The sequence below is a fragment of the Acomys russatus genome, chromosome 13, assembly GCF_903995435.1.
Source record: "Acomys russatus chromosome 13, mAcoRus1.1, whole genome shotgun sequence".
Lineage (NCBI taxonomy): Eukaryota > Metazoa > Chordata > Mammalia > Rodentia > Muridae > Acomys > Acomys russatus.
In genome coordinates, this window is record NC_067149.1 from 40,941,267 (window position 1) to 40,966,156 (window position 24,890).

At 49.8% G+C, this 24,890-nt stretch overlaps 1 protein-coding gene across 1 annotated transcript; it reads left to right on the forward strand.

Moving 5' to 3' along the window:
* Positions 1 to 647: 647 nt before the first annotated feature.
* On the forward strand, positions 648 to 24,572 carry Ttll3 (tubulin tyrosine ligase like 3). Its single transcript, XM_051155076.1, has 14 exons — positions 648 to 849; positions 1,048 to 1,720; positions 1,930 to 2,018; positions 3,721 to 3,889; positions 4,026 to 4,123; positions 8,327 to 8,455; positions 9,290 to 9,404; positions 10,224 to 10,307; positions 11,804 to 11,999; positions 14,398 to 14,546; positions 17,031 to 17,274; positions 18,804 to 19,239; positions 22,881 to 23,151; positions 23,882 to 24,572. Exons 2-14 carry the CDS (start codon positions 1,333 to 1,335, stop codon positions 24,259 to 24,261), a joined length of 2,748 nt encoding a protein of 915 aa, XP_051011033.1. The 5' UTR covers positions 648 to 849; positions 1,048 to 1,332; the 3' UTR covers positions 24,262 to 24,572.
* The last annotated feature ends 318 nt before the right edge of the window (positions 24,573 to 24,890 follow it).

Below are 24,890 nucleotides of genomic sequence, written 5' to 3' on the forward strand. Positions count from 1 at the left end.
GATTTGTCTGGTGACAGCTGGCTGCTGCTAGAGTTGGCCTCTACAACTCCCATCTGGTGCTTCTGACAGCAAGCCCAAGCGGCTGAGCATGTAGCTTTGTCTAGCATCCCTGAGGCCCTGAGCTCCATCCCAGCACTGAGTGTGGTAGCAGGCAGCTGTTGAAACTTCACCTGAAGTTTCACACCTCACATGAGAATCTGTCTCAAAAGAAGTGTCCTAGGATTGGCTATGGTGTGTGATTTTTGAGACAAGTTATGTTCTGAAGATGGTGCCTGGAATGAAGCATAACTTGTGCATCTTTCCCTTTTTTCAGTTGATAAAAATGATTTATTTTTATTTTCTCAAGTTAGTGGAAGAAGCAGTAGGTGCTCTGGACCTTTGTCACCCTATACACAGCCATGACTTTATCCCCAGAGACCTTACTGCCATCTCCAACCAGGCCCTTCAAGACTGATTGGCCTCACCAGCTGCCTTTAATCCCCACAAGAAATGTTCCTAGCTTCTGCTGGGTGTGGTGGCACATGCCTAGGGGCAGGCAGATCTCTGAGTTGGAGGTCAGCTTAGTCTACAGAGTGCCACGATAGTCAAGACAACAGAGAGATTTGTTTTGTATAACAACAAAACAAAACCAAAAAAGAAAAAGAAAGCAGAGCAGTTGCTGAGACTTCCCACTGCCCCTTTCTCCTTTGCATTTATACCTTTGGCTTAACTGGTCACCAAAGAGGACATCCCTAACGGCCTTGCCTGCTGGAAGCCCTTTCAGCTCACTGCATTTTTCCCTTCCCTTAAACCAGCACCTCTTAATTTCTTGCTAGCTTTTTGTTCTCCACACACTATAAGATCCATAAGGTTGGGGCTGGAGAGATGGCTCAGTGGTTAAGAGCACTGTCTGCTCTTCCAGAGGTCATGAGTTCAATTCCCAGAAACCACATGGTGGCTCACAACCATTTATAATGTGATCTGATTTCCTCCTCTGCCTGCAGATGTATATGCAGGCAGAGCTCTGTATACATAATAAATAAATAAATAAATCTTAAGATCCATAAGGTCTGGGACCACTTGACAGCCCTTACCCCAGAGTCAGTGTGGGGATAAGGGACTCTGATAGTCGCCCCTGTGCACGGTTCATCCATCCTCAGTGTCTGGCTCATCAAGAGTGTGTGCAAGTGAGGCCCAGAGTTACTTCACTACCCCAAGGGCCCACCACTTCTATGGCGCACTCCACTTAAGTCTGTGCCTGGGCAACGGTCTCCTAGGAGACCGGAAACACAGGGCGGGGCTCGAGAGGGCGCCTGGGCGGAGGCGCCAGTGAGCGAGCCCGCCGAGAGGCGCATGCAGGGAGTCAGTGCGGCGCTTCTCCTGAGCGCGGGGCAGGTGGTGCCCGCGGCTGCCTGGTACCGCCAGGAGGGCAGCTCGGAGAGGAGCTGGCACCAGAGGCCGCAGCCACCCGAGCTCCACACCAGTTCCCAATCCCGCTGGCCCTGGGCACGCAGCTCCGAGTTCCGGCCGCTAGGGAGGCTGCAATGGTCTGGGCCCGCCTCCGCCAGGCCCGAGGGGACTCGCTGTGGGGATTGCAACCCGTTGCCTGCGCGCCACCTAAGCAGCGCTCACGAGGCGTTCGTGCCTGGTGCTCGGGGCACTGCCGATCCCCACCGCGTCTGCTCCTTAGTCCCCCAGACCCAGGATGAGCCCTTGCCTGGTACCCTGCAGCCGCCTCATGGTGAGGCGCGGAGTGGCCCGCCAGCCCTGACACCCTGTCGGCTGCAGGGAGAGGCCTCAAGGGTGGACAGGTTGGGAAATCTGGAAAGCACTGGAGGTTGGGCGTCCGGATATAGGGTGGAGGCAAGGGAGGGCGGGGCACCAGGAGTCAGAGAAGTCCCTGGGCCAAGCCCCCAGCTCTTTGTGTTCCTGCTCCACATCTCTCTGCAGATTCCCTTCTCTGGCGAGGATTTTCCAAGAGACCTCACCACATGGGGCGACTCAGAAACGCCAAAATCCACGTAGAGAGAGCCGTCAAGGTCGGAGGGGATGGATGGTGGTGGTGGCTACACTTACTCGTTTCTCATATCCTAAAAAATAAGTCCATAAAAGGCAAGGAAAGGCTTACCACCGGACACACACGCGCACACACACACACACACACACACACACACACACACACACACACACACACCTTCATCTATAAGTGTCCTCCATCTCCATCCTCAGCTCCTCTTCAGGCCCATAGTCTTGGTTGAATTGCCTCTCCCTGGGCATGTATGCACTCTCAAGCTCTCTAAGCCCTGGTTCCCTCCCCTTTTATCCCATTCCCACTGGAAATATCTCTCATCTACGGTCCTGGTGCTGGTAAGTCCTGCAGCCCTTAGCTGCTTTCTCCTGTTGGGGTACTGTGTGTCACAAACGGGCTCCACACTAGTTTGTTTCCCTTGCTTCTTTCTGGCCTCTGCCTCTGAAGGTTTCTCAGCCGTCCATGATTCCCTGGCTCCCACTCCATGCACCCATCTCCCTGAACTTGAGAGCCAAGGTTCACACCGTACCCTGGACCACCCTTTTCCTGACTCTGACCCCCACCCTGGAGATCCAACCTTTTGATGTCTCTGAGCGGGGAGGGGGAGGGCTCACCAGCATCTCACAGTTGATCTCAAACCTTGCTCCTGTTCAGTTCTCTGAATGTCATCCTCCTGGTATCCAGTTTCCTCCATCTTTATTTCAGAAGCCAGAAACCCATTCTAATAGTTCCTTCCATTTCCCAGCAAACGCATCCATCATCCACGCCTCAATACCTATTCTCAAGCCCAGCACCTCCCCCACTCCCCACGCCCCCTCGTGTTCACATCGCCACCATGGCAGCCTCTAAGGATTTGCCTCTGTGCTCCACCCCCCCCCCACGCCCCATTCACCATGAAGTTGCATGCAAACTTATACAGCCTCTTCCTTTGCCCTATTGCCTCATTCCTCTTTTTTTTTTTTTTTTTTTTCTGAGACAGGGTTTCTCTGTGTAGCCTTGGCCATCCTGGACTCACTTTGTAGACCAGGCTGGCCTCAAACTCACAGCGATTGGCCTGCCTCTGCTTCCCGAGTGCTGGGATTAAAGGTGTGCACCACCATGCCCGGCTGTCATTCCTCTTATATAAAACTCAAGGCCACATTTTAAGGTCCACGGGGGCCCTCCACAGTTCAGTCACACTACCTGTATTCTTGGGAGCTCTAATTTTTCAGACTTGCTCTCAGTTCCTTCTGACTTCTAGCTAGCCTTTGTGCATGCTACCTCCCTCTGTCCGAACTCCCATTTGTTCTGCTCTGCATTCATGGCTCCTTCCCAGTTTGCCTTGACCACGTATTACTCTTGAGGCTGGGAATCCCAGTGATAGAATGTGTGTGTGCTGAGCATGTGCAAGGCCCTGTGGCGCAATCTCCAGCACCAAACAGAAAGGAAGTAATCTCTGCTCTGTCACTTAACTACTTACTGTGTGGCCTTAGAGAAACTGTTTAGCCTCTGTGTGCCTCCAGTGTGTAATTAAAATGCAAATTCTTCTTAATGGTGTGTGTAATGGCTTGCCACATACTAGGTCTTATTAGCTATGCATGTTAATTGTTCTTGTTTATAAGCTGCCTCCTATTGGGATATAAAAACTCCCTAAAAGGCAGAGATGCTGTCTGGTTCACCTTTCCCTCCCATATGTCTGATGTGGAAGCAAGGCCCTACCTCTCACCTTACAGCAGAAGAAGATCTTTATGATTCATGGCCGATACCCAGTGATCCGGTGTCTCTTGCGCCAGAGGGGCTGGGTAGAGAAGAAGATGGTCCATCCCCCAGGCACCACCCTGCCACCATCCCAGAAAGATCTAGACAGCTCGATGATGGGCGATAGTGATGCCACAGAGGATGGTGAGTAGGTCCCTCCCTGTCCACAAGCTGCCCTTCCTGAGTCTTTTTCCTTTGCTTCCCACTGGTCCAGGGTTGAGACCTTAAAGGGCTGTGGGCCATGGACACAGTCCCACGGAGTCATTCTCCACGTCCACAGAGGAGGAGGAAGAGAACGAGGACCTTCGTGAGACACAGCTGTTGGACTTCGAAAGTTTTCTGGAACTTGATGACCTAGATGGGTTACATGCCCTGATGGTGAGGACTCTGGGGGGTCTGCACAAGACAGGTATGATGGGAGGCTTCTATTCAGAGAAGGAGTATCCAGTTGGGTGGCCTTCTTTCTCTGAACCCTAACATCCAGCCTGGGAAAACAGATTGCTTCTCTAATGATGGGCACAGAGATCTGCACAGAGATCTGCACAGAGTGGTAAGGGACTCAGTGGGGCTCCAATCTGGTGACCACATCCTCATGGTGGCTCTAATGGCTCTCCAAGTACAGATGGCTTTGCTCAGCTCTTCCCTTTGCCCTTGGCAGATGAAGGCCGTAAGGGATGGCTTTAAAAGCCAAGAGGAAGTCGGGCAATGGTGGTGCATGCCTTTAATCCAAGCACTGGGGAGGCAGAGGCAGGGGCGGTTGTGTCTCTGAGTTCAAGATCAGCCTGGTCTACAAAGTGAGTCCAGGACAGCCAGGGCTACACAGAAAGAAACCTGTCTCAAAAACACAAATACACATAAACCAAGAGAGAGGCTGGGCGTGGTGGTGCATGCCTGTAATCCCAGTACTCAGGAGGCAGAGGCAGGTGGATCACTGTGAGTTCAAGGTCAGCCTGGTCTACAAAGTGAGTCCAGGACAGCCAAGGCCACACAAAGAAACCCTGTCTTAAAAAACAAAAACCAAGAGAGAAGCAAAGATAGTACTCCCTTTACTAGAGTGAAGACCTGAGTTCAAGCTCCACAGAACCCATATAAAATGCCAGGTGTGGTGGTGAAAAGCTTGTGATCTCAATGCTATGGGGGCAGAGACTGGTAGACCCCAAGGGCTCACTGGCCAACCAGCATAATGTACCATGCAAACTCCAGTCTAGTCAGAGACCCTTTGGCAAAAACAAGATGGAGGACTGGAAAAAAGCTCAGTGGTCAAGAGCCTTAATAAAAGAAGATGGATGGCGGGGGAGGGGGGGCTGCAAGATTTCACTCTGGGTCTGTGCATGTGTGCACGTGCCCACACCCTCCTATACACAGAAATATGTACACAAAAACTTGAGAGAGGCTCACGTTCTGGCAATGCAGAGTATGGATGGCGAAGAGGATGCTTGAGTTCAGAGCTTGATGTCCACCCAGACTAAGTAAAGTATGTGAAATTGTCAATACTTTTTCTTTTTTTTCTTTCTTTTTCTTTTTCTTTGTTTCCTTCTTTCTTTTTTCTTTTCTTTTTTTGTTTGTTTGTTTGTTTGTTTTGAGACAGGGTTTCTCTGTGTAGCTTTGAGTGTCCTGGACTCACTTTTGTAGACCAGACTGGCCTCAAACTCACAGAGATCCGCCTGCTTCTGCCTCCTAAGTGCTGGGATTAAAGTAGTGCGCTGCCACCACCACCTGGCTGCCCATTCTTTTTCTTTAGTTTAGACCCTCCCCCTTTTCTCTCTTTCTGTGATATGTATGTATGTATGTGGGCCTGCTCGTTCTGCATACACATATGGAGCTGAGAGGACAATTTTCTTTTTCTTTTTTGGTTTTTCGAGACAAGGTTTCTCTGCGTAGCCCTGCCTGTCCTGGATTCGCTTTGTAGACCAGGTTAGCTTCGAATTCACAGTGATCCACCTGCCTCTGCCTCCCGAGTGCTAGAATTAAAGGCATGTGCCACCATGCCTGGCCTAGAGGACAATTTTCTGAAGTCTCTCCTTTCATCACGGGTTCTGGGATCAACTCAGGTATTAGGTCTTGGCAGCAAGCACCATTATGTGCTGAGCCATCTGGCTGGCTGCAATAATTTCATTTCTGTTTCTGTAATAAAATACCCTGACAAAAAGTAAGTTGGCACACAAAGTTTAGCTCCTAGTTCCAGGTTACAGTCAGTCAGCAAGGAAGTCAATGTGAAGACCTTCAAACAGCTATTCACATCACATCCATAGTCACATAGAAATGAGTGCATGAGAGCCAGGCATGGTGGCACAGGCCTTTAATCCCAGCACTCAGGAGACAGAGGCAGGTGGGTCTTTGTGAGTTCGAGGCCAGCCTGGTCTATAAAGGGAGACCAGGACAGCCAAGGCTACACAGAGAAACCTTGTCTCAAAAAACCAAACCAAACCAAAACAAAACAAAACCAAAACAAAACAATAACAACAAAAACCCAAAACCAAACCAAAACAAAACAAAAAAAGAAATGAATGCATACATGCTTTGCTTTTTACTCTGCTCACCTTCTCTCCTCTTATTCAGTCCAGGACCCAAGCCAAGGAATAGGACCACCCACAGTGATCTGGTTTTCCCACATCAACTAATGTAATCAAGAAAAAGCCCCACCTCTGAAGCAGGGCATGGTGGCACACGCCTTTAATCCCAGCACTTGGGAGGCAGAGGCAGGCATATCTCTGTGAGTTCAAGGCCAGCCTGGTCTATGCAGTGAGCCTAAGACAGGGTTCTGTTACACAGAGAAACCCTGTCTTGAAAAAACAAAAAGAAAAATTATTTATTGTGTATACAGTGTTCTGCCTGCATGTAACACCCATAGGCCAGAAGAGGGCACTGGATCTTATTATAGATGGTTGTGAGTCATCATGTGGTTGCTGGGAATTGAACTCATGACCTTTGGAAAAGCAGCCAGTGCTCTTAAGCTCTGAGCCATCTCTCCAGCCTCTCAAAAAGATTATTTTCCCAAGCGATTCTAAAATGTTCTCATTTATTTTGTGTGCATGGGTATTTTTGCATGGTTATGTGTCTGTGTGCCATTTGAGAACCTGGTTCCTTAGAAGACCAAAAAATGGCAAGAAATTTTCTGGAACCAGAGATAGTTGTGAGCTGCAATGTGGGTGCTGGGAACTGAACCCTCTACAAGAGCAGCAAGTGTTCCTAACTACTGAGGTCTCTCTCCAGACCCAGTTTTTTGTTTTTGTTTTTGATCCAGGTCTGGTGCTCTCTTCTGGTGTGCAGGCCTACATGTAGGCAGAACATAATAAATAAATAAAAGCTTAAGGGGAAAAAAAGTAAAAACTCTTTGTAAAAAAGAAAACAGGGCACTGGGCGTGCTCAGGAGGCAGAGAGAGGCAGGTGGATCTCTGTGAGTTCAAGACCAGCCTGGTCTACAAAGTGAGTCCAGGACAGCCAAGACTACACTGAGAAACCTTGTCTCTAAAAAGAACAAAACAAAACAAAAAAAGAAAAAAAAAAAAAAAAAAAAAAAAAAAAAAAAAAGAAAAAGAAAAAGAAAAAAGAAAGAAAGAAAAAGGAACCGGTCTTGAACTGAAGACTCTTCTTCCTCTGCCTCTGGACTGCTTCAGTTACAGGCAAGGACCACCCCCCCCCCCATTTTGAACCTTCTTCCAAATGTCTCTGAGTCAATTCTTTCACTCCTCTCTAAAGTCCTCTACGGTAGGGTCAGTGCATTCCACAGATGACAAGAGTGAAAAACAAGAGTGACAGACTCCACAAATATGTCCACAGAGATGTTAGTTCACCACAACCCAACACGAATTGCCAGCACAGCCTTTTTCTTTTCTTCTTTTTCCTCCTCCTCCTCTTCCTCCTCCTCCTCCTCTTTCTTCTTTTTCAAGACAGGGTTTCTCTGTGTAGCCCTGGCAGCTCTGGAACTCACTCTGTAGACCAGGCTGGCCTTGAACTCACAGACATCTGCTTGCCTCTGCCTTCCGAGGGCTGGGATTATAGGTATGTGCTACCACACCCTTCCTGGCAGTCTTTCTTGACAACAGAGATGACAGTTTCAAGCAGGGCAGGACGGTTTATATGGAGAATTCCAGCACTTGGGAGGCTAGAGCAGGAAGACCCTAACTTAGAAGCTATCCTGGGCTACCTGGTGAGTTTGAGGCCTTTGAGGATTACATAGTAAAAGCCTGTCTCTAAAAATAAAGAACAGAGCCCAGCACAGTGTTGCTGGCTAATAATCATCCAGTGTCCCAGAGTTGTAAGGAGGATTGAGAGCTTCAGTCTGTGGAGAGCCTTTGTCCCTGCTATGTGCTCCATGGTCAGAATCACCGTCCTTCCACTGGGAAAATCACTGATGGCCACAGAGCAAAGTGTGGCATCGTGGTGTACAGCTTAGTCACTGCCTTGGGACAGGAGGCCAAGTGGAGATTGGAAAGCCACCTGCTGTCTGCTCACTGCCCCCCTTCCCCATAGGCTTCGGAGCACATGACTTCTCATGACTTATTTAGACATGGGGGGGGGTCCAGAAGACACCTTGTATACCTTCTCCCCCATGCCTTCATCTTCTCCCCTTTTTTCCAGTCCCGCATGGTTCGAAATGAGACCCCCTACCTCATCTGGACCACTCGGCGGGACGTGCTGGATTGTCGCTTCCTTTCCAAGGATCAGATGATAAATCATTATGCCCGTGCGGGCTCCTTTACTACAAAGGTAGGCATCCCAGGGAACCCAACGGCAGCCCCACTTCCTGCTGTGCGTGTCGGTCACAGAAGATTCTGCAGAGAACACGAGATGTTCTTGGGTTCACATCTAAGTCCTGAACTGTATCTGGCATATGTTGACATGATGACTACGGGCTCAGTTCCCATGGAATGGGGAGGCAGGAAAACATCACCTTAGTGATTTGTAAAGAAAAGAGCTGTGGCCTCCTGAAGTCTACTGACTTGAGTGAGCCTTACCTGGTTTCTTAGCAAGCTGCTGCACCTCGCCAAGCCTCCACTTCCTCATCTAAAGATGAGAATGTTAGCACAGCCTGTTGTCTAAGGTTATGCTAAGGATGAAGGGGTTTCCTAGCAGCTCCTCCATCCGTGGTTCTCAACCTGTGGGTCACGACCCCTTCAGAGGTTGCATTTATACACCCTGCATATCAGATACGTACATTGCGATTCGTAACAGTAGCAAAATTATAGTTATGAAGTAACAATGAAAACAATTTTATGGTTGGGGGGGGAGGTCACCACAACATGAGGAACCGTATAAAGGGTGGCAGCATTAGGAAGATTGAGGACCGCTGTACTATGTCACCATTGGTGTGAACTGCAAAGGTTTCCTGGGTAAAGCATAGATGGGAAAGGGTGGGTGGAGGAATGTGGGACTGTCGCAGTTGGGCAAAGCTGGAGGTAGGTATCAAGTCAGGCCTAGCAAATGGGTCGGAGGTTCCAGGCAGGGTCTTCCTGAGTGCCTGCACTTGACATGTGCTGTTTATGAGGGAGTCCCTTGACACGCTCTGGGTCCTCCCCAGCTCTTTAGCCGCTGTCTCCATAGGTGGGCCTTTGTCTCAACCTTCGGAATCTGCCATGGTTTGACCAGGCTGACGCTGACTCCTTCTTCCCGCGCTGTTACCGCTTAGGGGCAGAGGATGACAAGAAAGCCTTCATAGGTAAGGGGACTTCCAGCCCCAGGCCTGGCGCCCTCATGCTTTCTGTCCCACAGTGGAAAGCAGCATGCCTCCCCTTTTGCCCTCATCTACTCAGTAGATTTTCCTCTGTCACCCAGTCCTTTCTTCCCACTAATGGGTCTTCCATTCCTGAGCCTCCTAGCTTGGCCAACCTTGGCATCCAGAGAAACCTCGAGGGCCAGGCTTGTACCTTAGAGCAGGTTCTAGAGGTGGGTGGGTTGGTTGTGTCTGGAGTCCAGATAAGTTTCAGGCTGGACTAGGTTTCACAGAAGCTAAGGCAAAGTAGGTACCAGCTCCAATGTGGGTTCTGAGTTCAGAATTTGGGTCCAGATCAGATGGCAGCTTTTAAATTATATTCCAAACCTGACATAGAATTTAGGCCATGGTCTGATTCTCAGGTTAGAATAAATATCAGAAATGGAGAAAGAGAGCTATGCCTGGTGGACCGATGCCTGTAATCCTCACACTGGGAAAGCAGAGGCAGGACGGCCATACATTTGAGATCAGCCTTGTCTACATGGTGAATTTCAGACAGCTGAAACTGCAAGACCCTGTCTCAAGAAGAGAAAGAGGAAGGAAGGGAGAAAGGAAGGAAGGAAAGAAGGTTATCCAGGTCACTTTCTAGAGACAGTCTGGTCACACTGTGGTTCAGTGTTCAATAGCTGGGATAGCAGCCAGGTGCTAGAATGAGACAGGTAAATAAGGTTCTGGATCCAAAATGGGGCAAGCCATGGTGAGGTTCCAGAACCAGGAGAGGCCTGGAGCCTGGGGGCTGAGCAGGGTATCCCTGCCTGGGAGCAGAGGACTTCTGGCTGACAGCTGCCCGCAACGTTCTCAAGCTGGTGATGAAGTCGGAAGAGACAAGAGAGGCAGAGGCCCTCCTCGGTGAGTGCTGTGGTGACCTCCGCTCCCTTGGCTATGTGCCCAGCCACCCATTCATTCCTTCATCCATATGTTTGAGTCATGTGACCAGGCTGCAGCCTTTGCCACCAAGCTTTCTGCCCATCGTCCCATCTGTGAATATTGTCCATCCCTGTTCACTCAGCCATCCTCCCACACGGCCACCTCCTGCCTATCATTTCAGTCACCTACCATGCCATCCTTTCCATATTATACCCATCTCTCCACTCTCACCTTCCTGTCCTCGCACAGGTCTATCTGCCTGTCTTGCCATCTTGCTTGTCCATCCTCTGTTTACCGCCTGACATCCTGAAATCTATCCCTGCATCTACCCTGCACCTGTCTACCTGTCTGTCTGTCTACCTGTCTACCTGATTGACCACTGTAGAGAGGCAGGCTGAGGTCACGTGACCCCATCCCGGCCTGTAAGAACCACTCAGGTTCTCTGGGGATGACGCAGAGGAACACAGCAATGTACAGATGTCCCAAAGAAACCCTGTACCTGCACATAAGGAACATCTGGGAGGGGAGGGGGACATAGGAATCCTCCTTCATGCTAGTCCATCCCATTGGTTTCCCTTCCCCCTCTCCTGCAATACTGGGGTTCCACAGCCAAAGGACTCTGGGAAGAAATGGGCAGCTTTACAGGAAGGAGAAAAGTCCCTGGCCCTTCCAGAGGACCCCCCCCACACACACACACACATGTACTTTGATTGCTTTCATTTAACCTAGGTGGATCAGGTACCAAAAAGATGGTATGTACCAGGATCTGGGCCACAGGGGACCCTCTGTGGCCAGAGACCTTGCACTTGAACTTCTGTGTGCCGAGCTCTAGTATGGGTCAGGCTGCAGGTAGGCAGTTGAAGGCTTGGTTTCATGTCAGTTTTTAAATAGGCAAAAGGCTGAGCCAAGGTTGTGAGTAGGTATCAGGTCCTTTGAGGTAAGGGCTGGCTTCTCACTTCCAGCTGAATGCTTCTGTTAGCACGAGGCCATTAGTATTTTGTGTCTTATGGGCTGCAGATGGCCATCAGGATTCTGAGAAAGGGGATGGATTTCCGGTATCCAGGGGGGTGTAGGAAGCTATGTCAGTGTGTATCTGGGTTCAGTTCACCTGGGTCAAGGTTTCTAGGTACACTGTAGGGCCAAGATATGTCGGGGTGCTTGGGGATGGAAAGCTGCAGGTAGATGCTGGTGTGTGTTCTAGAACTGTTGGCATTTACACTGGAGCCTTCGTTGATTATAGGTGCAGGAACAGTGGAGGCCAGGGATGAAAGGCTTGGGCTGCAGGGGGTCAGAGCAGTTTCAGGCAAGGGAGGGGCATGTCCCAGGGTGGCTGGGGATCAGGTTCACACTGGGCTTCAGGTGTCTTTAGGCCAATGTCTTCAGGTAAGTGATAGGCTTCAGGTCAGCAAAGGGCAATGGCATGTGTCACGTTACCTGCTTCAACATGGACTATTTACAGGTCCCTTCTATCTTCACAGAAGACACACAGTCCAAGAAACAGGAAAATAAGGCAGTGACAGTGTCCCCAGACTTTGTGGATGAGGCTCTGAGTGCATGCGAGGAGCACCTTAGCAGCATGGCCCATAAAGACATCGACAAGGACCCCAGTGCCCCACTGTACTTCAGCCCTGAGGGTTGGTCCCTCTTCCTCCAGCGCTACTACCAAGTAATCCAGTAAGTTCCCTACTGTGCAGGGCTACGGGCATGCGCAGGTGTTACAGTCAGATGCTGTCCAGTAAGTTCCCTATAGTGCAGGGCTACGGGCATGCGCAGGTGTTACAGTCAGATGGCGTTCACCTAGCACAACCTAAGCTCCCCTTCCTGATTTTGTTTTCATGAACACTCCTGCACAGTAACCCTCATAGGCTCCCACTGGCTTCACAAGAGAGTCCAGTCCACTTTTTCTACCTTAGCATAGAATAGGCCCAAGGTGGTAGCTTGGGTTGTCAGTAGACCTTAATTTCAGTTCTTTCTTTCCATCTCCCAAGCTCTATGACCCTGGGAACATCACTGAGCTTTCTGAACATTGTCTTAAATGCAAAATAGGTTTAAAAACAGCATCCAACAGCCAGGTGGTGGTGCACACTTTTAATCCTGGCACTTGGGAGGCAGAGGCAGGCAGATCTCTGTGAGTTTGAGGCCAGCCTGGTCTACAGAGCAAGTTCCAGGATAGCCAGGAGTTCTAGGAGTACATAGGGAGACCTTGTCAAGAGAAAACTTTAAAAAAAATCGTCACCTTGGGGAAGGATATTTTGTATTGTGGGGTCAGCATAGGCGTGGTGGTGTCCACTCAAAATAGGAATCTAAGGCATTTAGATTTCATCCTAGAGGCCATTTGTCACTGTGTGGCACAGAATGCTAATTCCCATAGGAAGGAAATAAGTGTCATAAGAAAGGGCTTTGGGGTCAGTCACATTTGGAAAACCTTGAGTTAAACATAGTGAATTTAACAAGTTTCCTTGTTGTGAACAAAAGTGTCAGGGAGGGAGAGACCAGCGGTGACGACTTGGCGCTTGCTTGAGTAGTGGAAGGCAGGAGGCAGGGGGCAGGATCTGGTAGCAGCAGAATGTGGCAAGTGCTTGGTGAGCACCACCAGTGTGTATACCATTGTCCAGGCTCCAGAGCCAAAGCACTGCAGGGCGCAGCACCTGGGTGGGAGGCTTGCAGGAGACCACCAGGTGGCAGCACTGAGGGACTCAAGTGGGGGTGGTAACCAAAAGAATCTGAAGGACTTTGAATAAATGAGGGAATCAGGGGACCCACAGCTATAGCAAATAACTAGGGTCTTTTTCCTAAGTAGCAGGAAATGACAGCAAAGCGATCCTATGCTTTTCCCTCAGTGGCAGGAAACATAAGGCTGCTTGTCATTTTTACAGCGATGGGGTAGAACTCAGGACCCCAGCTTTAGGCAAGTGCTTTACCAAGTGAGCTACCCCAGCCCCAAGGTAGCTATCTGTTTCTTTTAAATTGGTGTGCATGAGAGCCACTGTATCCTGTGCAGGTCAGAGGACAATCTTGTGGAATTCTTGATACTTCCCATAAAAAGAAAGCTATCTATGGCAGAGGTCAAGGTGCTAAAGTGAGGTTAGCACTCAGGGGAGGGGTCTTTGTTGTCCAGCAGTTTAAATGAGGCAGCCCTCTAGGACAGTATATACCCGAGGACACTGTCCTTCCTGTAGGGAACAAAGTCTCCCCTTTGCTGTGAACCCCTGTATGTCTAGGCCAATTTCTTCCCAAGCACATGTACAGCCAAGTACTAAGTCTTTTAGGGAGTGCCTGCCAAGGGGCAGGGGCTGTGTTGGAGAGTGAGCCATAGCAGACAGCATGCTCTGCAGAAGACCGTCCTGCAGGCTCCACTTGTGGCTCAGAGGAGAGTGTGTACTCAACCCTGGGTTCAAGCCCCAGTCCCCCACAATAGAAAGGCCAGAAGGCAAGGGCAGACAGTAACTGAATAAATGGGTGTGTGGCGTGGGAGGGTATGTGATGAGAGAGAAACAAATCCTGGTGAGGTGGGATAGAGACAAGCCTGAGAAGACGTAGGCTAAGAAAGGACTGACTGCCAATCAGAGTTGAGTCCAGATTAGGAGTGTGGACCTCTGAAAGCACCTTTGGGTGAATCAGTCAGGCGTTTGTACCCTGGTCCAGTCAGTCTCTCCACCTGGTGCGTAGCCTTGGGCAGGTCACTTAACTCCCCCAGCTTCAGTTTGTTCTTCCCTGAAACTGGCTAGTTAATATTTCCCTGGAGAGCTGCTGAGAGATGAAGGGGAGTGTGTGTGGAGGGGGGGCTGTGGCAGGGGCTTGGCTTAGCGGATGCTGCCCCATCTCATTAGGAATGGAGGTGTCAGAAGATGGAGTCTAGAACTGGGGAGGGGTGTGGTCCGGATAGGTTAGGGGGGAGTCAGTAACTTGAGGATGGGAAATAGGGGGAGACTTATCTAGGTGTTTCAGGGTCAGGCATGACCAAAGCAGGTTAGAGTATGGCTTGGGGGAGGGGCGGTTATGTCTCCAATTATCCTATACTCTCATCTGGGCCCAGGCCCCACCCACCCCAAGTCCCACTGTCTCCACACAGTGAAGGGGCAAAACTCAGATACCTGGAGGCCCAGGTCCAGCGCTGTGAAGACATCCTGCAGCAGCTTCGGGCCGTGGTACCCCAGATAGAAATGGAAGGGGATCGAAATATCTGGATCGTGAAGCCAGGAGCCAAGTCCCGTGGCCGAGGTGGGGGAGCAACCTCTTCTTCCAGTTTTAGTACCTTTATGTACTACTAGAAGCGAAGGAGGTTAATCGTGCAGAGACTGCCCCACTGCCAGGTTCGAATCTCAGCTCTGTTATTAATATGCTGTGTGACCTTGAACAAGTCAGTTCGCCTCTCTGAGCCTCAGTTTTCTCAGCTGTGACATGGGGATGGCACCAGGGCTTTCTGTCAGGTAAAGGCTAAACACAGCTCATACCTATTGCTCAGCATGATGCTGGGTCAAGTGGTCACCCCGCCAACATTGCTTCTCTGCCTCTCACTACCTCTACGACCTTTTCTGGGCTTTTACCTTCATTGAAACACTTCAGTGAACCCACTGTATGCACAAGAGTCCAGCATCAGCCCGGCCTTTAAGACTGCAGAAGGCCTCCCGAGAAATAGAAAGCTTGTAGTGATACTCTTTATTGAAAAAAATCTACATGTAAATGTACAGGTGAGTAAAGTGTCACAAAGTGAACACACTGTATCTCCAGTTCCAGGAGATCCATAAAACAGACATATGTAAAACTCATAAACAGAAGATAAAAAGGAAAGTATATCTGTGCCTCAGGCACTTGATTATAATCCCAGGTAGGTTAGGGATTTAGCTCAGTGGTAGAGCGCTTGCCCAGCAAGCCCAAGGCCCTGAGTTCACTCCTCAGCTCTGGAAAAAAAAAGAAAGAAAGAAAAAAATAAAAAAGACAAAATAAAAAAGTAATCCCAGGTATAAGCAAAAAGATCAAGGCCACCCAGGACTACATAAGACCCTGTCACAAAATGAAAGTAAGAAAAAAGAGAGAGGGGAAAAGCAAGCTGGGCATAGTGGCACAAGCCTTTAATCCCAGCAGTTGGGATGCAAAGGCAGGTAGGTCGCTGTGAGTTTGAAGCCAGCCTGGTCTACAGAGTGAGTTCTAAGACAATCGGAGCTGCATGGTGAGATGTATGAGGCGGTAGCCGGAATTGGGTGCACAGGTGGCTAATAACAGGGTGAGGTGACTTCTGCTGAGGCTCACCATGGGCCCAGCCTCACCACACAGCCTCACCGAGCTCCATATGAGCCTATGAAAGCAGAGCCCAGGTAGCCGTGCGATCTGGAGAGCTCTCACAGGACCTGGCCCAGCAGCTGCCTTCACTCTTGGCAGTGAGAGGGAGGTTTGGGTATGCTTTTCAGTTTTCTCTTAATTGCCGGAGAAAGAAGTGTATGCGTATAGTCAATACTATCTCAATGTTTCTACATTGTGGGCACAGGAATGTGAGAGGACAACTCAGAGGGGTCTGTTTTCTCCTTCTGCCGTTCTGGGGACTGAGCTCAGGCGATCAGCCTTGTGACAAGCACTTTTACCCACCAAGCCACCTTGCCCTTACCTATTTTTTAATTTGTTCTGTTTTTTGGGTTTTTTTTTTTTTTTTGAGACAGGGTTTCTCTGTGTAGCTTTGACTGTCCTGGACTCGCTTGTAGACCAGGCTGTCCTTGAACTCACAGAGATCACAGATAGCCTACCTCTGCCTCCCAAATGCTGGGATTAAAGGCATGTGCCACCACTGCCCAGCCTTATTTTTTAATTTTATGTGTATGTGTTTTACCTACTTGTACATATGTGTACTATGTGTGTGTCTGCTGCCCATGGAGGGTGACAGAAGAGGGTAACAGAGCTCCTGGAAGCTGGAGCTGGGGTCCTCTGTAAGAACAAGTGTTGTTGGTTTTTTCTTAAAGATTTATTTATTTATTTATTATACAATGTTGTATCTGCATGTACAACTACATGTCAGTAGAGGGCACCAGATCTCACTATAGATGGTTGGGAGCCACCATGTGGTTGCTGGGAATTGAACTCAGGACCTCTGAAGAGCAGCCAGTGCTCTTAACCTCTGAGCCATCTCTCCAGCCCAACAGTGTTTGTTGTTGTTGTTGTTGTTGTTTTTTGTTTGTTTTTCAAGACATGGTTTCTCTGTGTAGCCTTGGCTGCCCTGAACTAACTTGTAGACCAGGCTGACCTTGAACTCACAGCAATCTACCTGCCTCTGCCTCCCAAGTGCTGGGATTACAGGTGTGCGCCACCACGCCCTGCCCAACAAGTGTTCTTAATGTTGTGCCATCTCAGCCAGGCTTGGTGGCACATGTCTGTAATCCTGGCACTCAGGAGGCAGAGGCAAGCAGATCTCTGTGAGTTCGAGGCCAGACTGGTCTACAAAGCAAGTCCAGGACAGCGAGGGCTCTGTATAGCAAAGAAACCCTGTTTTGAAAACCCAAAAACCCAACCCTTACCCCCCTCAAAAAAAGTTAGGCCATCTCTCTAGCCCCCACCCCCATAGTCAAACAATTAGAAAAAAATATTTAAATTATTTGTTTTTCTAGAGAGAAGATTGTTGTGACAGGGGTGGGGGCAGTCTTAAGGTTCAGCTGGATTCTGTAGGGACTTGAGCTTCTCCCTGACCTCGTGGTCCATGACAGCCTGCTCTCCCCTCAGGGATTATGTGCATGGACCACCTGGAGGAGATGCTGAAGCTAGTGGACTGCAACACCATGCTGATGAAGGACGGCAAGTGGGTCGTGCAGAAGTACATCGAGCGGCCGCTGCTCATCTTTGGCACCAAGTCCGACCTGAGACAGTGGTTCCTGGTGACTGACTGGAACCCACTCACTGTGTGGTTCTACCGAGAGAGCTACATCCGCTTTTCCACACAGCCCTTCTCCCTGAAGAACCTGGACAAGTGAGCACCGCCCCCACCTCCCCCGACTGCCGGCTCAGACTAACAGAACAGTGCTGGGTTTCAGACCACAGACTCCACAGGCGGGTGGGAGTCAGCCGGGGGTGGGAAGGTGGTGGGGGTGGAGGCAGGCTTCCCATCCTTCAACACCCATTCTTTCACCCTGTGGGAGATTGCCAACGGGATACCCTGGGGATACAGACCTGAACAAAACAAGATCCCAGCTCTCAAGGGCGTACAGCTCAGCAATGAGCTTGAGTAATTATGGCTAAGAGGCTAGAGCAGTCGTTCTCAACCCTCCCTGATGCTGTGAACCTTTAATACAGTTCCTCACATTGCGGTGACTCCCACTATGAAATTATTTTCATTCCTACTTCGTGACTGTAATTTTGCTACTGTTATGAATTATAATGCACCTGTTTTCTGATGGTCTCTGGCAACCCCTGTGAAAAGGGGCCACTACCCATAGGTTGCGAACCACTGGGATAGAAGGTGATGTGTAGATTTGGGTAAAGGCAGACTAAAAATAACTTGAGAGAGGAAAGGCAACTCGTAGTTTCCTTGTGGGATGAGAAGAAACCTTGGTGAGGCCTGGGTTCAAATTCCATCTCGTCAGGATCAAGTTGTGTGCCTTTGGAGAAGTTAAAAATGACTTAGGCCTCCGTTTCTAGCAGGGCCACAGTGGGCCACATCTGTAATCCCAGCACTTGGGAGGCTGAATGGGAGGACTGTGGGTTTAACGGATAGCCTGGGCTACATAGTGAGAGCCCCTTCTCAAGACAAAACAAGCCAGGTGTGCTAGCTCTTAACTGCAATCCTAGAACTTGGGAGGCCAAGGCAGGAGCCAAAATCAAGCCAGGTATAGTATTAGATGCCTGTGACGAAGATATTTGGAAGGCGGAGGCAGGACTATCAGGGTAAACTGTCATCCTCAGCCACATGGTGAGTTTGAATCTGGCCTGGGCTACATTTGGCCTTTTCAAAAAAAAAAAAAAAAAAAAAAAAAGAGCTGCCTCAGTTTCCACATCTGAAGACTGGAACACCTGTACAGTGTAGCTGTCCGTTAACAAGCACTTCTCATGCCATCATCGGGCCTTCTACTTGCTTCTATCAGTCACTTCTCAGACACAATGAAGTGAGTTGCTGCCACTTTAGGGATGTGAGGCGAGCAGGATAAATGGCTTGCCTGGGATCTCACAGCTGGTCACTGGTGAAGGGATGTGACCACCCTTTGATGACTCAGTGTCATGCTCTCCCTATCTTGCTCCTTGCCCCATGCAGGATGAACTAGGCCCAAAGCGCTTGCTACTGTGGCCAGTCTGCAACACCTGAGTGTTCCGAGAAATGACTAGCCCTGGCCTTAGGTGAAGGGCTTGGGGGTATTGATCTTGATTGATTTTGTCCTATTGATCTTTCAGCAGAGGTGCATCTCGGTTGAGCTCACCAGGATGGCTGACTCCAGGACTGGGCCTGCAGCCTTAAGGTTGGGTGTGGGGCTCCAAGGCTGAGCCTGTCTCTCTGTCCCACTCTAGCTCTGTGCACCTGTGTAACAACTCCATCCAGAAACACTTGGCGGCGTCTTGTAACCGGCACCCATTGCTGCCCCAAGACAACATGTGGTCCAGCCAGAGGTTTCAGGCCCACTTGCAGGAGGTGGGCGCCCCAAATGTCTGGTCCAGTGTCATCGTGCCTGGCATGAAGGCTGCTGTGATCCACGCCCTGCAGACCTCCCAAGACACTGTGCAGTGCCGGAAGGCCAGCTTCGAGCTCTATGGGGCCGACTTTGTGTTTGGGGAAGACTTCCGGCCCTGGTTGATTGAAATCAATGCCAGCCCTACCATGGCACCTTCTACAGCCGTCACTGCCCGCCTCTGTGCTGGTGTGCAAGCAGATACACTACGTGTGGTCATCGACCGGAGGCTGGACCGCAGCTGTGACACGGGAGCCTTTGAGCTCATCTATAAGCAGGTAAGATGTTCCAGCACTTTCCACAGGTAATCCCACAGCGAAACCCTGGGTTCTGCTCTGAGACATGGTTAAAGACCTGAGTTCCTCGATCTTAACACAGACACTTCCCTCTGGCCTGTCTCATATGTGACCTGGAGGTTCCTGTTCTGAGAGTTGTTACTGCCATGAGTTCATATTCATAGATGTTTTCAGAGGCTTTGGGGCCTCCTCAATTTCCAATCACAATTCCAAGCCTCTAGGTAGCCTCATTTCCTATCTGTAATATAAGACTGTAACTGGCACCTCCCTTTGTGTACTGTGAGAATGGAGTAGTTTGATCTGTGCCTGGGGCTTTGTTAGGGTGCCTAGACAGAGGACACAAAGGATGGCTTTAGCTACTGTGCTTGCCCAGGAAGGCTGATGGGAGCTCCATCAATTGCAAGGTCTATCAAGAGTCAATTAGTAGTGTCTGTTGTTGTTGTTGTAACAATTGTTATGCTATTGATCTTTTTCCAAAAGCAGATTATTTATTATTTATTTTTGGGTTTTCGAGACAGGGTTTCTCTGTGTAGCCTTGGCTGTCCTGACATGCTTTATAGACCAAGCTGGCCTTCAACTCACAGGGATCTGCCTGCCTCTGCCTCCCAAGTGCTGGGATTAAAGGCATGTGCCACCAGGCCCAGCTCCAAAAACAGATTATTTAATAAGTACCAGAATTTTTTTGTTTGTTTGTTTTGTTTTTTTGAGACAGGGTTTCTCTGTGTAGCCTTGGCCATCCTGGACTCGCTTTGTAGACCAGGCTGGCCTCGAACTCACAGGGATCCGCCTGCCTCTGCCTCCCGAGTGCTGGGATTAAAGGTGTGCGCCACCACGCCCGGCTCAGAATTTTTTTAATCAGCCAAAAACATTGTTTTGTTGTTTTTTAGTTTTTTTAGACAGGGACTTACTCTGAATAGCCTAGGCTGGCCTGGAACTTATGCTGTTGCCTAGGGTAGCCTGAAACTCATGGCTTATCTCCTGCTTCAAGCCTTCCAAGTACTAAGGTTATAGGTCTGAGTCATCATACCCAGCTTGGAAAGAAAATATCTCCACAATCTCCCAGCATTAATCAGAATTCTGAATCCACCAGTGATGACATCATCCGTTAGGCCAAAGGCCTCAGGGAGTACTCAGCTCTCAGGGGCACACCAGGGCATGCTTTAGAATACCCTAGGCTTTCCCAGTCCAGCATACCTGGACATAGAACTGGCTTCTCCTACCTCTGTCTTCAGGAGGCTGTGACAGGGGGATCACTTTGAGTTCAAGGGAAGCTTGGGTTACATAGTGACTCCCAGCTAGCCCAGGCTTCAGAGTGAAACCCTATTTCAAAACGGCAATCATACAAACACAGACAACCTCTCAGGGGTGGTGGCGCACACCTTTAATCCCAGCACTCAGGAGGCAGAAGCAGGTGGGTCTCTGTAAATTCAAGGCCAGCCTGGTCTACAAAGTGAGTCCAGGACATTCAGGACTACAGGAGAAACCCTGTCTCGCAAAAACAAAAAAATAAAAGCACACAACTTTAAAAGAATGTTTTTAAGGGTTTCTGAATTCTGAGGGCATTTTTAAAGTAGGAGTCTTCCAGCTAAGATTCACCAAGGTCTAGGTTTGCTACAGGAAGGCAAAACACTGACCACATAACCTGACTGGCTCCATGTTTCTTACAGTTCTGATCATTTCTTAGAACAGCAGTTCTCAAACTGTGGGTTGCAAGCCCTTTGGGGGTTGAACAACCTTTTCACAGGAGTCCCAGGTGTTAGTGATGGAATCCTGGACCTGCGTGCTAGGCATGTGCAGCACTACTGAGCTACACCTTCAGCTTTAGAGACATAAACGGAGGAAATATTAGCAGGCATACATATACACCTGTAATCCCAGCACTCAGGCAACAGAGGCAGGAGGATTGTCACAAGTTCACAGCCAGCCTGGTTGACATAGCAAATGTCAGTTGAGCCAGGGCTTGGATAATGACACCTTGTAACAAACAGTGTAATCTTGGACAAGAACAGAGCAAATGTTAATGGGAAAGAGAAACTACTTTGCAGTTTAAAAAGATCAAAATTTGCATGGGCCATGGCAACACACACCAGTAATCCTGGCATTTAGGAGGTTGAGGCAGGAAGATCAGGAGTTTAAGATCATTCTTGGCTATATAGTGAGCTTGAGGCCAGCCTGGGCTACATGAAACCTTGTCTCACAACAACAACAGCAACAATTGCATGGCTGGAGAGAGTGAGCCAGGCTTGGCAAATGCACGTGCATATGTCAGATGCTCCTTGTCCCTCAGATACCTTTTACTGCTCATGTGTTTTTGAGGACCAGTGTACACCCAAGGTGGCTACACTGGTGGCTTTGTCTCTCTGACCTTCTTTGATGTAGGACAGCTCTGCTGTTTTCTTCCTGGTCCTTTGAAGGCCAGGTTGGCTGGCCTGGAGCTCTGTCCCACATTCTGTTTTATCTGATTGTCTCCGGGTGTTCAGTCTGTTCTCTGAGTGTCCTGTAAACTAGAAGATAGGTTAACAACTTGATGAGGTTCAGGGTAGAGATTTTTGGCAAAAACAAAACCAAACAACAGCAAAAAACAAACAAAAAACCCCAACCAAACCAAAACACTTAAGAAGTGACGTTGTGCACTTCATATGACTGTCACAAGGCACAGATAGACTCCTAGTTCCTGATGCCAAATTTGGCCTTGGGCTAATGGGCTGCTACCATTTTTTTTATTATATCATTATGTCTGAGCTTGTGAATGTGTGTGGTCATCTGAGGACATTTGTGGGACTCAGTTCTTTCCTTCTGCCCCATGGGTCCTGGGTATTGAATTCAGCAAGTACCTTTACACATCTCAACACTGTCCTCTCCTACCAAATTATTATTTTGTATATTTGTCCATTTTCTGTTGCTAACAACATAATGCCATATACAGTGGTTCTTAACCTTAGGGTTGTGAGTCCTTTCACAGGGGTCTCCTAAGACCATCCTGCATATCAGATACTTACATTAAGATTCATAGCTGTAGAAAAATTACAGTTATGAAGTAGCAATGAAATAATTTTATGGTTGAGGGTCACCTAAACATAAGGAACTGTATTAAAGGGTCACAGCATTAGGAAGGTTGAGAACCACTGCCGTAGACAGTGTTAAGTTATAAAAAAAAATAATAATAAGTTGGGCTGAAGAGATAGCTCAGCAGTTAAAAAGTACCTGCTGTTCTTGAAGAAGACCCAAGTTCAGGTCCCAGCACCCAAGTCTCCAGCTCACAACTGCCTATAACCTCCCCTATCTTAGACAGCTACTCTAACTTAGAGGCCTCTCTGAGGAAAGCAGAGTTTCTGTGCCTCGTCCTCCTGGCAGTCATGGTGAGAATTGCGCTGCCACGTAGGAAGCCATGGCTCAGTTCTGCCCGTTTCTGGCTGCCCATGGTGTGAAAACACCTGCATGCTAACATAGGCCAGAGGTTGCCTTGGTGGGCAATGGAGTGGGGTGCTTTGTCTGCATGGCTACTCTGGCCTCCTAGTTTCTAGGGCTCTGAGGGGACTTCTATTTCTCAGAAGTGCCTCTTGACCAGACAGCCCAGAAGCTGATTCTGTCCATCTCGGCCTTGTTTTCTCTCCTGCCCATAGCCTGCTGTGGAGGTGCCCCAGTACGTGGGTATCCGGCTCATAGTGGAAGGCTCTACGATCAAGAAGCCCATGGCAGCAGGCCATCGGCGGACAGGGGTCCGCTCATCACTCCCTCATCTGCTGACCCAGCAAGGCTCTGGGGAAGGCAAGGACTCAGGATCCCCTACCCACAGGTCAGCTCCTAGGAAAGATACTGGATCCAGGAGCCTCGGACACACTGAGAAGCAAGACTCTACTGCCACCACCTCGGCCCCCGGAAAGGGGAAGAAAGGCAAGGCAAAATGCCACAAGCCCTGGTCTGCCTCACCCTCCAGAAGTGGGAGCCCCCCAATATCAGTGTAGCCCACAATTTCTATAGGTCGCTGGGTCTGAAACAGCCTGAGGCCTGGGGCAAATACCATGCTTCGCAAATACCCCAGTGCTCCCAAGGTCGTTTCTACCTGCTCGCCAAGCCCTTCCCAAGTATCTGGGCTTGCCTTCCTAACCCAAAGACCACCAGGGATAGCAAGTATGAACACTGGTCACCAAGTATCTTTAAATATACAACCAAATGAGTATTCCAAAGTAGTCACCCTGCCAGGCAGTTAGACCAGAAGATGCCATGGCTTGGTCCTAGAGTGTGCGTCCCCGGAGTCCAGACCTCTGCTGCTCTAGTCAGCCTTTACCCTCGCACTTCTTTGGGGAAAGGTGCTGTCACCGTGCCCTTCCCACTCCCAAATCAGCCCCCCTAGTGCTATTGTCCTCATTTTCCAGCCGGGGTAGCAGGAAATATAAGGACGTTGCCCGAGGTTGCACAGCTCAGAAGGGGCAGAGCTGGGATACAGACCCAGGTCTGTTGGAACCCCCAACCCTGTGTTCTTCCCACTGCCTCTGGAGGAGGAGGAGCTGGGAGGGGCTCCATTTGCCTTTGCCTCCCATCCCCCACCTCTGCACATACCCTGTGGGACAGCTGGTCAGGCTGGTGCCTTGCTCAGGTCCTCACAGCTTCCCTTCTCCCACAGCCCTTCCCTATCTCCCTAGCCTCCATGCCGAGGCCTGCCTGCCTTCTCCCTGCGTGCTCCGACCCCAGGGCAAGGTCCTCAGACTGCAGCATGGCCAAATGGTGGGCTCTAAGGCTCTGCCAGCCACAGGCAAGGCCTTGATGCCTCTACCTACTGCCAAAGTTCTGATGTCCTTCCCACCTCACCTTGACCTCAAGCTTGCACCCAGCATGCTGAAGCCAGGAAAGGTGGGCCTGGATCTGTGCCTCACACCCTGGCGGGTAGTGCTGAACAGTGGGATTGGGGCTGAAGGGCACAGGCACAGGGCAGCGCCCAGACCATGCAGCACCCCAGGGAAGGGCTTCTCTTCCCCAGAACCCTGTTCCAAGACAGAGGCCTGATCATCTCTCTCCCCTCCCCTCCTTTACACCGAGGCTGCTATTCCCTTGCACCTTCGAGGCTCCCACTTTGGAAGTGCCTTGTGGCCTCTGCCCTTTGAAGCTGGACCTCTTCCTAGCACCCACAGAGAAGTCAAGGCCAAAGGCAAGTTCAAGGCCAGACTCTGCGACAAACCCAGGGCTGAGGCATACCCCGAGAAGAGGCTGAGCCTCCCCAAACCTTTCACCCTTGATGTCCCAGAGTCTGGGGACCATGGGAGCTATGAGGCTAGCGAAACCCCTGCTCTGATCTTCACTGCCCCAATCCTGGATCCAGCATCAAATAATAATAATAATAATATGTATATATATAACAAGTAAAGTTCTCTGGACTTGGCTTGAATAGAGGCAAGATTCAGAGCAAGAGCTGTTCATCAGGGCCTCCGTCAGCAAGGCCCACAAAATGGTGGGCATTAGCTTTCTCTGCAGGAAATGTTAGGGTGGGTTAGGGGAAAAGCCCTCACTATACAAATGAGGAAACTGAGGCTGGACAGGAGACATGGCTCGCCTGAGACTAAATGGCAGTATGTGGAAGGCCAGCCATCAGTGTACCCTCCCAAAGTCAGGGGGTGCTGACAGAATGCCTTCTGCTG